The 14,915-nt window shown below is 48.8% G+C and overlaps 1 protein-coding gene across 3 annotated transcripts in view; it reads left to right on the top strand.

Annotated features, from left to right (window-relative positions):
* The first annotated feature begins 317 nt into the window (after positions 1-317).
* Positions 318-14,915, top strand: part of LOC144480223 (ras-GEF domain-containing family member 1A-like) — a 34,044-nt gene continuing 19,446 nt past the window's right edge. The window contains exons 1-3 of one of the 3 annotated variants that reach the window (XM_078199472.1): positions 318-690; positions 7,732-7,911; positions 9,559-9,678. In XM_078199472.1, the coding sequence (XP_078055598.1) occupies positions 685-690; positions 7,732-7,911; positions 9,559-9,678 (306 nt within the window). In that variant the 5' untranslated portion in view covers positions 318-684. Of the gene's footprint in view, positions 691-1,195; positions 1,664-2,990; positions 3,090-7,731; positions 7,912-9,558; positions 9,679-14,915 lie in introns of those variants that run through there. The other 2 variants (XM_078199474.1, XM_078199473.1) reach the window with 2 other exon arrangements.

The following is a 14,915-nucleotide window of genomic DNA, read 5'->3' as shown; positions in this document are numbered from 1 at the left end:
GATGGGCCGAATGGCCTCCTTCTGCACTGTAGGGTTTCTATGATTCTATGATTCTAAAGGGCATCTCGAAAGAAGAAAGGCGAAGGAAATTCCAACACTTAGACCTTGACAGGAAGATCAGGGGGGTAAGGGGAAATGATTCTGGGATTAGTCACGGCGATAGTTTTTCTTAGCAGCCCATAAACGGGGGGGCGGGGTGGGGGGGAGCTTGCAAAGTGGCGAAGGGAACTTCCTACGCTTTTTGTAATGTTGGGCAGTTTGGAGACTGCCCCTAAGGTGGGTGTTCAGCTGTTAAGCTGGCCACTGGCTGGTGTCTGGGAGGTGCTATAAAACAAGATCTTGCAGTGCATTCTCTATCCTGTTGGCTGGACTGCTTTGTAAGGCGGTCCAGAGAGAGAGAGAGAGAGAGAGAAAAGGGGGGTGGAGAAGAAGAAGAAGAGGGAAAGAGGGAAGGACTTAATTTCTTGTTTACAAAGAGTCTCAGCTCACACACACACTCGAGTTGGTGCATGAGAGAGAGAGAGAGAGAGAGAGAGAGAACTGGGGAACTCCGCTGGGAATTCTTCATTTGGGGAAGTTTGTTGCACTTGATTAGCAGCTCCCCAGAGCAGAAACTGTTCAGTGTCTCACCGGGTGCCACAGACACACACACACTGAGAGGGAGAGAGAGAGACACCGCTCACCATGAGGGTAAGGAGTTAACTTTATTTCACATTTTCCGTTTGGATTTCAGCGCAAGAATCTTTTTTTTTTAAAGTCGCGTCGTTTAATGTCAGTGTTTGGACATGTTCACGAGCGGATTTTTCAGCCTTTGTCGTCCCGGGTGCTTGTAACCACTGAATAGTAATCCTCCCTCCCCACCCCACTCCTGTCTGTTGCGTTGGGGTGCCGACAACCCCCCTTCCCGTTGTGCCTTAAGTAACTGCTGTGCCCGTAGGAGTGGCTCGGACCCTGGGCATACACCGACTCAAAACAAGCCGTGTTGGACACAGTGAAGGGGAAGCCAGGCTGATCTGTGAAACAGGTGCATTAACCCAGAGCCCCCTCCCAACCCCCATGTATACTTTTTGAGAATCCATCCCACACCACTTGCAGACACAGTGACAGCGAACTGGACTTATTTGGTACTGTCCTGGTGCAAGTTCCTGAATAAACACCCGGTGAGGCCGGAGTGGTTTGGTGGTGGTCGGGGGGAGGGGGGGGAGAATGACGGGGATTGTAAGAAAGTAGGTAAACCCTGACTCTTCCTCCTATCTGGCCACCCGTCTCCTATATGTATAGCCACTAGAGATCAGTCGTGGACAGAGATCACAGTGTTGAGAAAACGAGAGACCAGAATACACACAGTCCAGGTGCAGTACCGAGGGAGTGCTGCACTGTCTTCCCAAAGAGATGTTGAACCAAATCTTCAGAGTTGGACGTCAAAGACTTAGTTTGATGTATTATTGTCACATGTACTGGGATACAATGAAAAGTATTGTTTCTTGCGCGCTGTACAGACAAAGCATACCGTTCATAGAGTACATGGGGAGAAGGAAAGGGGAGGGTGCAGAATTTAGTGTTGCAGTTACAAGTAGGGTGTAGAGAAAGATCAGCTTAATATACGGTAGGACCATTCAAAAGCCTCTTGGCAGCAGGGAAGGAGCTGTTCTTGAGTCGGTGGGTACGTATTTTCGGACTTTTGTATCTTTTTCCCGACAGAAGAAGGTGGGAGAGAGAATGTCCGGGGTGCGTGGGGTCCTTGATTATGCTGGCTGCTTTGCCGAGGCAGCGGGAAGTGTAGACAGAGTCAATGGACGGGAGGCTGGTTTGCGTGATGGGACTGGGCTACGTTCACGACCCTATGATTTCGCCCCCCCACCACCCCCCCCCCCCCACCACCTCTCTCCAGCACTGTCTGAACAGTTCTCCCCCAGGGGTCCTGTTCAATGTCTATTCCTGTGCATAGAGCACCAAAGAAACAAGACTGGCCAGCGCCCGGTTTATGTTTTGTTTAGTGGGATCTTGCTGTGCGTGGCGGCACGTGCCCGTTTGTCAGCAGTGACTCCCCTCACTCAGCCTGATGCAGCCAGTTTATTTCAGGCAACAGATTTGCTGGTGGAACGTGCCAACTCCCATCAATGACCATTACACAACTTGTTAAATACTGGCCCTGTGCCTTGGGATGCTTTGGCTCATCGCTGTAACGTGCTTGGGTGTCTGCTGGGAGTCCCAGTCTTCAGTTGATTAGATTTTTTTTCCCTGCGCTAAAGAACCACTGATGCACTTTGCCGTCACCTAGAGAAATAAATCTCATCGATTATCGGCCGGTCTTTTACGATCTCGCTCGGGCGAGGCTCGTAAAATCCCGCCTGAGGCCAACGGAGAATTCCGTCCTCCGAGCCGGTAAAATTCCAGCCATGGTGCCCCTCATGAACTCCCAAATGTCGTGCTTAACAGCCAATGAAATTCTTTCGCAATGCTGTAAGTGTGGAAAATTCACAACCGATTTACATACAGTAAGATCCCACAAATAGCAACATGAACATTTGTTCCATGGATGACTAGTGCGGGCTAAATATTGGGTGAGTTCTTATCCAAATAGTGCCTTTTTGATACCGCCAAGGGTATAGATGGAACCTCAGTTTAACGTCTCCTCCCTAAAAGGCTGCATCAGCAACAGTGTAGCACTCCCTCAGTACTCCAGTGGTGTTCCAGGCTAGATATTTGTGTTGTAGAGAGGGCAGCTGAGCTCTAGACTTTATCATGAGAGGCAAGGGTGCTACCGCAATGAGCTACAGCTGACCTCCTAACCCGTAATCCTTTTTTATTCTGGCTTTGTGTCGTCTTAACCACCCAGCGACCCACCCACTCACACACACTTCATCAGTTGTTAAAGCAACGAAGGGGTGACAGATACAGGGCATCAGATACCGTGTGAGTGGCATGTTTTACAAGGCTGGGTACATGGTGTGCACATACATGTCATTTTTCTGTTCTCTGCAGAAGCCTTTTGACTTTGTCAAGATGAAGAAAGTGAGATAGTTGGTGTATTTTTAACTTGTTGCATTCGCAAGGCAGTTGATGAGTTGTGAGCAACACGTTGGAATGTGAGTGAGCCAGAGTTTTTTTTCTTGCGTGGGACACTGGATACTTGAAAAATGTTGTTTATTTTCTTTCCAAGTTGCCCCTGTCCTTCACAACTTTCGTCATCCCCACGTCAGGGGGAGTCAATGCTTCTCATAATGTTTGGTATCTGAGCTTGGACTTCTACTGGACGAATGGCCCGTACCTTTCTTAAACTTGGCTTCACATTTTGTTTGTTATTACTGTGCACTTTTTTCAATGACAAAAGCCTTTGATATCTGAGTCTTAATTGTCCCTTGAGGAGGTGGTAGAGGGGGCTCTTGAACCGCTGCAGTCTCTGTGGGGAAGGTGTTCCCACACGGCTGTTGGGGAGGGCATTCCGGAATCCTGACCCAGCGACAATGCAATTCCAAGTCAGGATGCTGGTGTGGCTTGCAGGGGAACTTTCAAACGATGGTGTTCCCATGAACTTGGCTGTGTCGTAATGTTACACAGAATGTTCACTGAAAGGGAATCAAGGCAGCCACCCATTTGTGCCCTGAGCCCCCCTGACAGATCAAGTGACGATTCTAATCGGGACACTTGAGTAGCATCAGCAGCCAATTACTCTGCGCAAACCTGAATCCGGGTGTCAATGAAGAAGCTCATTATAAAATTTTAAAGATAATGTCATCTCTGGTGTCAACAATCCAGCTGTCCTGCTGGGCACGGTGACACAGTGGTTAGCACTGCTGCCTCACAGCGCCAGGGACCCAGGTTCGATTCCTGGCTTGGGTCACTGTCTGTGCAGAGTCTGCACGTTCTCCCCCGTGTCTGCGTGGGTTTCCTCCGGGTGCTCCGGTTTCCTCCCACAGTCCAAAGACGTGCAGGTTAGATGCATTGACCGTGCTAAATTCTCCCTCAGTGTACCCGAACAGGCGCCGGAGTGTGGCGACTCGGGGATTTTCACAGTAACTTCATTGCGGTGTTAATGTAAGCCTAACTTGTGGCTCTAATAAATAGACTAACAAACTGCATACACTGCTTCCTCAGTGCAGTCGAGACTGCACCGCCATTTAATCCCATCACGGCTGATCCTGGGCTTCAACTCCACTTTCCTGCACATTCCCCGTCTCACGTAATTCCCCAAGAGACCAGAAATCCATCCATCCCAGATCCCAAATGTACCCAATGGCGGAGCATCCCCAAGACCCTCCGGGGAAGAGAATTTCAAAGATCCACCAACTCATTGAGTGAAGTAATTTTTCCCATTCCCACTCCCTCACCGATCAGCCCCATATGAGACTGTGCCTCCGTGTTTTCGATTCCCCAACCAGCAGTCCTCCTGTCTGACAATTCACCGATCATTGAATCACCGAAGGAGGCCATTCAGCCCATCAGTACGAGCTATTCAATCAGTCCTACCCGTCCCTCATATTCCTGTAAGTTCTTTTCCTTTATGCGCATATATCCAATTCCAAGATGAAGGAAGTTTTTGTTTAGCTTCTGTTGTTCATACATTGGGTAAGGTTTTTGGGGAGGGAGGTTTTGTGGCACAGCGGTAGCATCCCTACCTCTGGGCCAGAAGTTCTGGGTTCAAGACCTGCTGGGATTTCTTGACCATGGAGGTGCATTCATAACATGACCAAATGGGTTGATTATTAACCTGTAGATCCATCCGCCTCCGATGGTAGAAGAGTTTCCTGGTCGGGTAGAACATTGGCAATCTACCGTAGTGCCTTGCCAAACATAACCATGGACCAATCTCAGCTGTCAATGGTTATCAATGCCCTTTCAGGACATGGCACCAGGAGAGAGAAGGTGCTTGGATGTTCTCTAGAAGGGGAAGTCTCTCAATGAGCCGTCTGATCCCATTAGGACCAGGCCACAAGAGGGAGCCCCTCCATGCAGGCATTGATTGAGGCTTCATGTGGAACTGATGGTGGCTTCTTGTAGGAATGGCTTTATAGTTACATGATCGACTGGCTCTCATAGAATCATAGAATCCCTACAGTGCAGAAGGAGGCCATTCAGCCCATCGAGTCTGCACTGACTCTCCGACAGAGCGTCCTACCCAGGTCCGCCCTCCCCTGCCCTATCCCCGTAACTCCCCACATTTACCCCTCTAATCCCTCCTACAAACACATCTTGAGACACCAAGGGGCAATTCAGCTTGGCCAATCCACCTGACCTTCACATCTTTGCTCTCCTTAGAGCAGAGAAGGCTAAGAGGAGGTGTTCAACATCAGGAAGCGTTTAGATCGGATAAATAAGGAGAAGATGTTTCCAGCGGCATTGATAAAAGCAGAGGGTTAAGGTGACTGGCGAAGGGACCAGAAGAGACATGAGGAAAACCTTTGACGCAATAAGGATTTGAGGTGCACTGTCCAATAGAAATAGAAACCCTACAGTGCAGAAGGAGGCCATTCGGCCCATCGAGTCTGCACCGACCACAATCCCACCCAGGCCCTACCCCCACATATTTACCCGCTAATCCCTCTAACCTACGCATCTCAGGACTCTAAGGGGCAATTTTTAACCTGGCCAATCAACCTAACCCGCACATCTTTGGACTGTGGGAGGAAACCGGAGCACCTGGAGAAAACCCACGCAGACACGAGGAGAATGTGCAAACTCCACACTGACAGTGACCCGAGCCGGGAATCGAACCCGGGACCCTGGAGCTGTGAAGCAGCAGTGCTAACCACTGTGCTACCATGCCTCAATAGGGTGCTGGAATGAGATTCCCTCTGAAAGGGAATTGGATAAACAGCTGAAGGGGGAAAAAAAGCGATGTGGGGAAGGAGCAGGGCAGTGGACCTTTGAAATAACCAGCACAGACTTGAGGGGCTGAATAGCCTCATTCTGTGCCTGTGCCTTTAACAGTCTCCAGTCACTGCTGTCTGTTTTTATTCTCTCTCAGCGCTGGAGCCGGGAGCAGGATGTACGGCTGATGAGCTCAGCGTTCCTGCTCGGGTAGCTGGTGTTGTTTTCTTTAACCTGCTTCACATTTTGCTGGTGAAGGCTGCCTTGTTTTGATAGTGGGCAAGTTTCCTGTCCAGCAGGACAGCAGCACACAATGCAGGGGTTAATCCTGGCTGATCAGCAGGGTCAAGGAGCGACGTTAGGAAGCATTGTAGGCATTATGTTATCCAAACAAAGGCTCAACCTCCACACCCAAGCTTCTAATGACGATTAACACACTGCGTATGTTGTTGTATGAAAATAAGTAACTTGCATTTATATAGTGCCTGCCGCGGCCTCATGACATTCAAAGTGCTTTACAGCCCGTCCGATTACTGCTGACACTGGAGGAAACAATGGCATTTTTACACAGCAAGATCCCACAAACAAATGTGATAAATGATCAGGTAATTTTTTAAAGGATAAACTGCTGGAAATCCGAAACTAAAATAGAAAATTCAGGAACTTGGGGGAAAAGGGCAGCACAGTGGCATGCACTGCTGCCTCACAGCGCCAGGGACCCGGGTTCGATTCCCGGCTTGGGTCACTGTCTGTGTGGAGCTTGCACGTTCTCCCCGTGTCTGCGTGGGTTTCCTCCCACACTCCAAAGATGTGCAGGTTAGGTGGATTGGCCAAGCTAAATTGCCCCTTAGTATCCAAAGATGTGTAGGTTAGGGGGATTGGTCATGGGAAATTACCCCTTAGGGTCCCAAGATGAGTAGGTTAGGGGGATTGTCCATGGTGAATGCTCGGGGTTACGGGAATAGGGCAGAGGGGAAGGCCTGGGCGGGATGCTCTTTTGGAGAGGCAGTGCAGACCTGATGGGCCGAATGGCCTCTTTCTGCACAGTAGGGATTGTATAGCCCAATGGAAATGTTCAGTTTGTCTGTCAGATCTGGTTAATAATTCAGGCCGGCACCAAGGATAATTGACAGCTGAAATAAGGGCATAACTGATCTCTTCACAGTCACTGATGAAGGTAGCGCGTATTTCTAGAATATTCTATTTCTGTTTTGGGTTCAGTATGGTTTGCGTTCTCATTCATAACCTTTTCTCTAAACCTTTCCTTCTCAAATCTGTGTAATCCATCCTCTATCCTTGAGTCACCCAGTGAGGATGTTTCAGACAGATATTCGCAGCCACTGACTGGCGGTTTTTGCTCCAGGTTGTTGAGCCCACCTTGTTAAGAACGGGTTAACAGACCTTTCAATTCAGCCCTAATTTGATATCAATTATTCAACAGAAGTCACTGATATATAAAAGGGTCACAGGTGGCACTGGGGTGTTGATGGAGAATTATACATGGAGTTGGATCAAAGAAATAAAGGTGGTTTATTAAGAAGCAGAACTCGTGTCTCCTTTACTGAACGGCAACCAAGAGGCTCAGACACACCTAACCCTTTGAACTGAGAGGATTTTAGGTCAAGTTCACACATATCTCTTTTAAACTCATGATAAAGCCTTTGTTACAGGACCTCATGCCAGCTGGCGTCATCTCAGAGAGAACATGGAAGGATTATCCGGTCTTTATTTGTTTGTGGGAGCTTGCTGTGGACAAACTAGCCGCTTCGTTTCCTACACGACAACAAGCTTCAAAATAATATTTAATTGGCTGTAAACAGGATAGAGGGGTCCTGAGAACGTGAATGCAGATTCGCCTTCATGGAAAGGAAGTGGCGATTTACCCAGGCTGCTCACATCTTTCTTCTCCTTCCATCCTAGGAAACTATGCCCCAGACATCGATCTTCCCGAGCATGCTTGGTACCAGTTGTAGCGGTCATGTGCAGCCAGAGATGGAGGAGAAGTGTGGGGACCCGGTGTACCAGGACGGCAGCCTAGTTTCAGGGTCCCTCGAGGTGCTCATTGAGCACTTGGTGCCGACTGTTGACTACTATCCCGATGTGAGTATTCTGCACAGTTTAATCCTTAACCATCAAGATGTTCTGTTAGATTGATGGATGAGAGTTGGCTGGACTTTATTTCCTGCGTCCCATCGGGACAGGAGTTGACCATTTAGCCTCTCATGGTTTGCATACCATCCAGTGAAATCATAGCTGACCTCCGACCCAACTCCATACATTTCTTAACACCTTTAGCTAACAATCTATTCACCTCTGATTTAAAATGAATAATCTGTCTCGCATAAATTGCCATTTATAGACGCGATTTCCATAACTTCCACTATTCTTAAGCGTTTCCCAATTTCACCCCAGAAAGGTCTAGCTCTCATTTTTAGACTGCCCTCTAGTGCTAGACTCCCAACTAGCAGCAATAGTTTCTCCCAATTTACCCTATCCTTTCCCTTGTATAACTTTGATCAAGTCACCCATAGCCTTCGAAATTCCAGGGACTACAGCCCCAGTGTGTTCAATCTCTCTTTGTCACTGATCCTTTGAAGTTCAGATTCAATTTTTGGTCTTGTAGCTGGCAAATCTTCCAGTTCAAAGATGAGTAGGTCAGGTGGATTGGCCATGCTAAATTGCCCCTTACTATGCCGAGATGTATAGGTTAGGGGGATTGGCCATGCTAAATTCTCCCTCAGTGTCCAAAGATGAGTAGGTTAGGTGGATTGGCCATGCTAAATTGCCCCTTAATGTCCTGAGATGTGTAGGTTAGGGGGATTGGCCATACTAATTTGCCCCTCAGTATCCAAAGATGGGTAGGTTAGGGGAATTGGCCATGCTAAATTGCCCCTCAGTATCCAAAGATGGGTAGGCTAGGGGGATTGGCCATGCTAAATTGCCCGTCAGTATCCAAAGATGGATAGGTTAGAGATGAGCGGGATAAATGTGTGGGGTTACAGAGAAGTTCTGGGGATGGGCCTGGGTAAGATGTTCTTTCAGAGAATCAGTGCAGACCCGATGGGCCAAATGGCTGCCTCCTGTACAACAGGGATTCTATGACTGGCGTTTTATTAAAGCGTATGAGACGTCAGAGATGAGGAAACGTCATTTGCTGCATTGGACAAAATAAGTTGATAAGAAATAGGAGGAGGAGGCCATTTGGCCCTTCGAGCCTGCTCCACCAGTCAGTAAAATCATGGCTGACCTGATTGTGGCCTTAACTCCACTTTCTTGCCTGTCCCCAATCCCCCCCTCCCACCCCCCGCAATACCTAACTCCCTTGTCGGTCAGTAATCTGTCTAACCTGGCCTTGCGTTCAATGACCCAGCCTTCTCTCTTCACTGATGAAGAGAATTCCAAACACTAATGACCCTTGGAGAGAAGAAATCCCTCTTCATCTCCATGTAAAAATGGGGGGACCCTTGTTGTGAAACCATGCCTCCCCCTAGATGTAGAACCTTCCACAAGGGGAAACATCCTCTCAGCATCTAAACCCATCCCTCTGGTTCACGGACTCTCCTCCCACGGGTGCAAAGACACGGGCAGAGATGGAGCGACACTGAACTTGTTGATCAGTAGTTGCCCTCTTTCCTATTTTAGCCCCTACGCTGATGATGGGGTGAGAGTCTCCCCCTGGTGTGGTTTCAGGGCTCTCGGTCCAGTGCTGGCTCATGAATATGTATCTGTTTCTCTCTCTTTCCACAGCGAACGTACATCTTCACCTTTCTCCTGAGTTCACGTGTCTTCATCCACCCTCAGGAGCTGCTGACAAGAGTTGGGCAGATCTGCACCAAGCAGCTGGAGGCGGGCACTGAAGCAGACAAGGTACGGAGCAGAATACGGCAATCCTTTAGCTTTTATACTCCCCTGTCGTGTTGGAGACAAGAATTGCGCCGTAGTTGGCTCTGTATGGATTGCGTTTATCCATTTCCCTAAGCTGTGAACCAGGCAGTTCGGCCGGGCAGTGGGCAAAGGTCAGGGGTGAGCGCCCATATTTATTTCTGGAAGTAATTGGTGACCATTTTGAGCGACAGTACAGATTGGACATCTTGGCCTGAATTCTCCCAAACAAATTTGCAGTGTCGGTTTGGCATGAAAGCTGGAATAATTCACGCTGGTTTTCTCTTGCTGGACCCCCCGATCATTCCCATTACCCCCCCCACCCCCCACAGTTGCAAACCGCCCCCCCCCCCCCCCATGGACAGTGCCAGGGGGCATAGTCTGGTACTGCAATGGTGCCAATGCCCAGCGGGCACCCCCTCCCTCCCCCCGGTGTCCGACCATCTGGGGGGGCCCCGATTGCTCCCTCTTCACTCTAGTGGGGTCGGGCCACTAGTTCCCCGTTACAATCTCGCGTTGCCCGCTGCGAGATTCTCCTGGCCTGCTATGCTTAAAAAAAATTAGTGCAGCGGGATGGGAGAATGGCGGCCCTCTTTCGAGACTGAGCAAGCATCTTGTTGCTCCTCCCAGGCTTCTAGGGGACACGCCCGCCCCCCCCCCCCCCCGCCCCCTCCGCTACCCACCCCCAGAGGCGTATCCTGCTGTACCCCTATCAATACCCTAAGGGCACCCACCTGAAAGAGCAGCCGGCTCCCAGGTTAGGCGTTTGTTAAGGCTGTGTGGTTTCTTGCCCTGTGTGAATTCTCGTTTCGTTACTGAAGGATTAAGCTCCAGCAAATGAAGGAGAGGGGAGAATAAAAGACTCTTAGCAACAGAAGTCCGCCTGCAGCACGCGCTCGATGTGCAAGGGGGCTTGCTGTGAAATTTTTAAAAATGTGTTTTTGACACAGGCTCGGAATGTGTGTGTTGCCTGTAGCCAATCTGGTTAAATCTGGCAGCTCTGACTAACTGGTTTTTGTTCGGGGAGAATGGTCTGTGAGACAGAGGAGTGATTTTTACACAATGTTACTGCGAAATATGGAAATATTCTGCTGGGTAACAGAAGGGAGGTTTTAACAGCTCTCCGCTTCCATCCGTGTCTGCCTGTGGCTGATGGCTGTGACTCATCTGTTTTTCTTTCCAGTATCTGGGAAGCGCACACAAAACAAAAACTTCTATTTTCTGTAGTGATCTCGGGGCATCCGACTGCATCTTACAGCCACCGAGAGCAGCTGTCAATTTGTGCACAGCAAGCTCCCACAAAGCAGCAATGCGACCAGATCATCATTAGGGGGAGGTGATGGCCAAATGGTATTATCGCCAGGCTGTTGATTCAGAAACTCAGCTAATGCTCTGGGGACCCGGTGGCACAGTGGTTAGCACTGCTGCCTCGCAGCGCCAGGGACCAGGGTTCGATTCCTGGCCTCGGATCACTGTCTGTGCGGAGTTTGCACGTTCTCCCCCGTGTCTGCGTGGGTTTCCTCCAAGTGCTCCAGTTTCTTCCCACAGTCCAAAGATGTGCGGGTTGGATGGATTGGCCATACTAAATTGCCCCTTAGTTGTCAGGGGGACTAGCTAAGGTAAATGCATAGGGTTATGGGGATAGGGCTTGGGTGGGATTGTGGTCGGTGCAGACCCGATGGGCCAAATGGCCTCCTTCTGCACTGTAAGGATTCCATGACCCAGATTTGAATCCTGCCACAGAAGATGGTGGAATTTGAATTCAGTAAAAAAAAATGTGGAATTAAGAATCTACTGATGGGGTTGCGGGGATAGGGCCTGGGTGGGATTGTTGTCAATGCAGACGCGATGGGCCGAATGGCCTCCTTCTGTTGGGATTCTATGATGACTATGCAAACGTTGTTGATTGTCGGGAAAAACCCATCTGGTTTATTCATTTCCCTTGGGGAAGGAAATCTGCCATCCTTACCCGGTCTGGCCTAATGTGACTGCAGAGCTAGAACAATGTGGTTAACTTTCAACTGCCCTCGGACAACTACGGATGATAGATAAATGCTGGCCCGGCCAGCAACGCCAACGTCCCATGAATGAATGAAAGAAATCTGTTATTGTGATGTCTCTATCTCCTGCGCTCTGCTTCGATATAGCTCCAATGGATCTTTCACATTCACCCGAGGTAGCAGATTGGCCCTAAATTTAATATGTTACCTGAAAAGTAGTGCAGCACTCCCTCAGCACTGCAGCGGAGTGTCAGCCAGGATTTCTGTGCTCAAGTCTCTGGGGGGTGGGACTGGAATCTTCTGACTCTAGAGGCAAGAGTGCTAACCAATGTAGACAGAGTCAATTTACCAGCCTCCCATCCATTGACTCTGTCTACACTTCCCGCTGCCTCGGCAAAGCAGCCAGCATAATTAAGGACCCCACGCGCCCCGGACATTCTCTCTTCCACCTTCTTCCGTCGGGAAAAAGTTTCCTTCTCTATGAACGGTATGCTTTGTCTGTATAGCATGCAAGAAACAATACTTTTCACTGTATGTTAATACATGTGACAATAATAAATCAAATCAAATCAATGAGTCTCGCGGTTGTAAACCCCCTATCCTCCCATGCGAGTGTAGACTCGGTGTATGTACCGCTGTCTGTGTTCTAGCATGGAGCCCCATGACATTGGCTCCAGGAGCACCTCTGCCACGGGGCAGGGTGAAGTCAAATAATGGCGCAAATACACTGAGCCTGTTAGTGTCTTCCTCCATCAGAAAAAACAGACCAGCATCTTGGATGTGAGTCCTTGATCATAATTATATTCAGGGCAAGGAAGCTTGCACATCAGACACTTCACAGTGCTGCCACGCATAATGTGTCCAGCATCTTAATGTTATGTTAATTATATGATTAAGGTTAAGGATAAACAGGTTAAGTATCATGAGTACATATAAAGAAGGACTTCCCCCCAAGAATGACATTTTGATCGAATGAGTTAAGTTTCCTTTTGATGTTTTATATCAGTTACAGTGACCCCACCTTACATCTGTCATTTTTATTCAATTTACTGATAATTGGTTTGATTTTTTAAAAAGTATAAAGAGGGACTGCTGGGAGCTGATGGGTGGGAGTTTTTAAAGTTTATTTATTAGTGTCACAAATATGGTCACATTAACACTGCAATGAAGTTACTGTGAAAATCCCCTAGTCGCCATGCTCCGGCGTCTGTTCGGGTACACTGAGGGAGAATTTAGCACGGCCAATGCACCCAACCAGCACGTCTTTTGGACTGTGGGAGGAAACTGGGGCACCCGATTTAGAATCAAAGAATCCCGACAGTGCAGAAGGAGGCCATTCAGCCCATCGAGCCTGCACCGACCACAGTCCCACCCAGGCCCTATCCCCATAACCCCACATTTTTACCCTGCTAATCCACCTGACACTAAGGGGCAATTTAGCGCAGCCAATCAACCTAGCCCGCACATCTTTGGAGTGTGGGAGGAAACCGGAGCACCCGGAGGAAACCCACGCAGACACGAGGAGAACGTGCAAACTCCACACAGACGGTGACCTAAGGCCGGAATCGAACCCGGGACCCTGGCGCTGTGAGGCAGCAGTGCTAACCACTGTGCCGCTGTGCCGAGATATGTAATGCTGCATCCTGTAAATAATCCTACCCTCAAGAAAAGGAGCTGTGCCTAGGTTCATGCTTGGCCACCCGGCTCAATTCCATTCAACACAGCAACATAATTGGCTTTGTTTCAGGTTTCCAGCATTCACAGTTTTATTTCTCTTGTTGTCTTGTTTACCCGCAACTCGGGGTTGTAAATAAGGTGAGAACTTTCCGGAAACAGTGCGTCGGTGCTCCCATTTCCCAGTCAGTTGTTTCCTGTAGGGTCATGGGTTGAGGCATCCGCTGAGGGCACGCTGGCACCTTTTGAATGGAAATTATTGGTCAGCTGGTTCGAGAACGAAACCAACCCATTGAGTTTAACTGTGCTCCGAGAAAATAACTGCAACAACAGCCTGCATTGATATGGCGCCTTGAGTGTAGTTAGAAATGCTCCATGGTGCTTTCCAGGAGCAAGATCAGATAATTTGAAACTGGCCCATATATTAAGTCAGATGATGTTGTTTTAAGGCGTCGCTTAAAGGGGAAGTGAGAGAGGCCTAAGGTGAAATTCAGAGCTTGGGACCTAGGTATCTGAAGGCATGGCTGCCAATGTCACAACATAACCTGTTAATACCAAAAGACGCACAGCACATTTGTAGCTGTGATTTGCCGCTGCTGTCAGTATCTTTTCCTCTGCACTGTTGTTCTAATTCCTCTCCCTTTTTTTTCCTTCTTCCGACGCCTTCCTCGTTCCTACCATTCTCTTGCCTTCTCTTTGTCGCTCTCTTTCTCCCCTTGCCCTGGTTGCTTTCCTTGTGCCTGGAGCCCGTAGCTTCACTCGCTGGCTAGTGCAGAGGTTAAACCGAGAGCATTGTTTTTCTAACATCGATAGATGTTAGGAAGAACAGATAAACTGATCGTCAGCGCATGTTACCAATTCCGCCTCTGGATCACCATGGGTTGGCCATGCTAAAATGCTCCTCAGTGTCCCAAGATGTGTAGGTTAGGGGGATTTTTAAAGAATTCATCCATGGGACATGGGCGTCACTGGCTGGCCAGCATTCATTGTCCATCCCTAGTTGCCTTTGGAGGGCAGTTGAGAGCCAACCACATTGCTGAGGCTCTGGAGTCACATGTAGGCCAGACCGGGTAAGGACGGTAGATTTCCTTCCTTAAAGGACGTTAGTGAACTAGATGGGTTTTTCCGACAATCGACACTAGTTTCATGGTCATTGGTAGATTCTTAATTCCAGATATTTTTTATTGAATTTGAATTCTACCAAGTGCCGTGGCGGGATTCGAACCCGGGTCCCCAGAACATTAGCTGGGAGTTTCTGGATTAATAGTCTAATTATAATACCACTAGGCCATCTCCTCCCCTACGCGTGGTAAATGTGAGGTTACAGGGATGGGGCCTGGGTAAGATGCTCTGTCGGAGAGTTGGTGCAGACTCAATGGGCCAAATGGCCTCCTTCTGCTCTGTAGGGGTTCCATAATCTCCAATATCACTAACTTCATAACAAAACTATAACTAGTCCTGCCGTCCCTACCTCTTGAACACTTTATCATGCCAGTAGGCTGTTGAGAAATGAGATGCACAGCCAGATTAAATATTTATCCTGTCTTC

Source organism: Mustelus asterias, chromosome 28 (genome assembly GCF_964213995.1).
Source record: "Mustelus asterias chromosome 28, sMusAst1.hap1.1, whole genome shotgun sequence".
Taxonomy (NCBI): Eukaryota; Metazoa; Chordata; class Chondrichthyes; order Carcharhiniformes; family Triakidae; genus Mustelus; species Mustelus asterias.
This window is presented reverse-complemented; position numbering and strand designations above follow the sequence as displayed.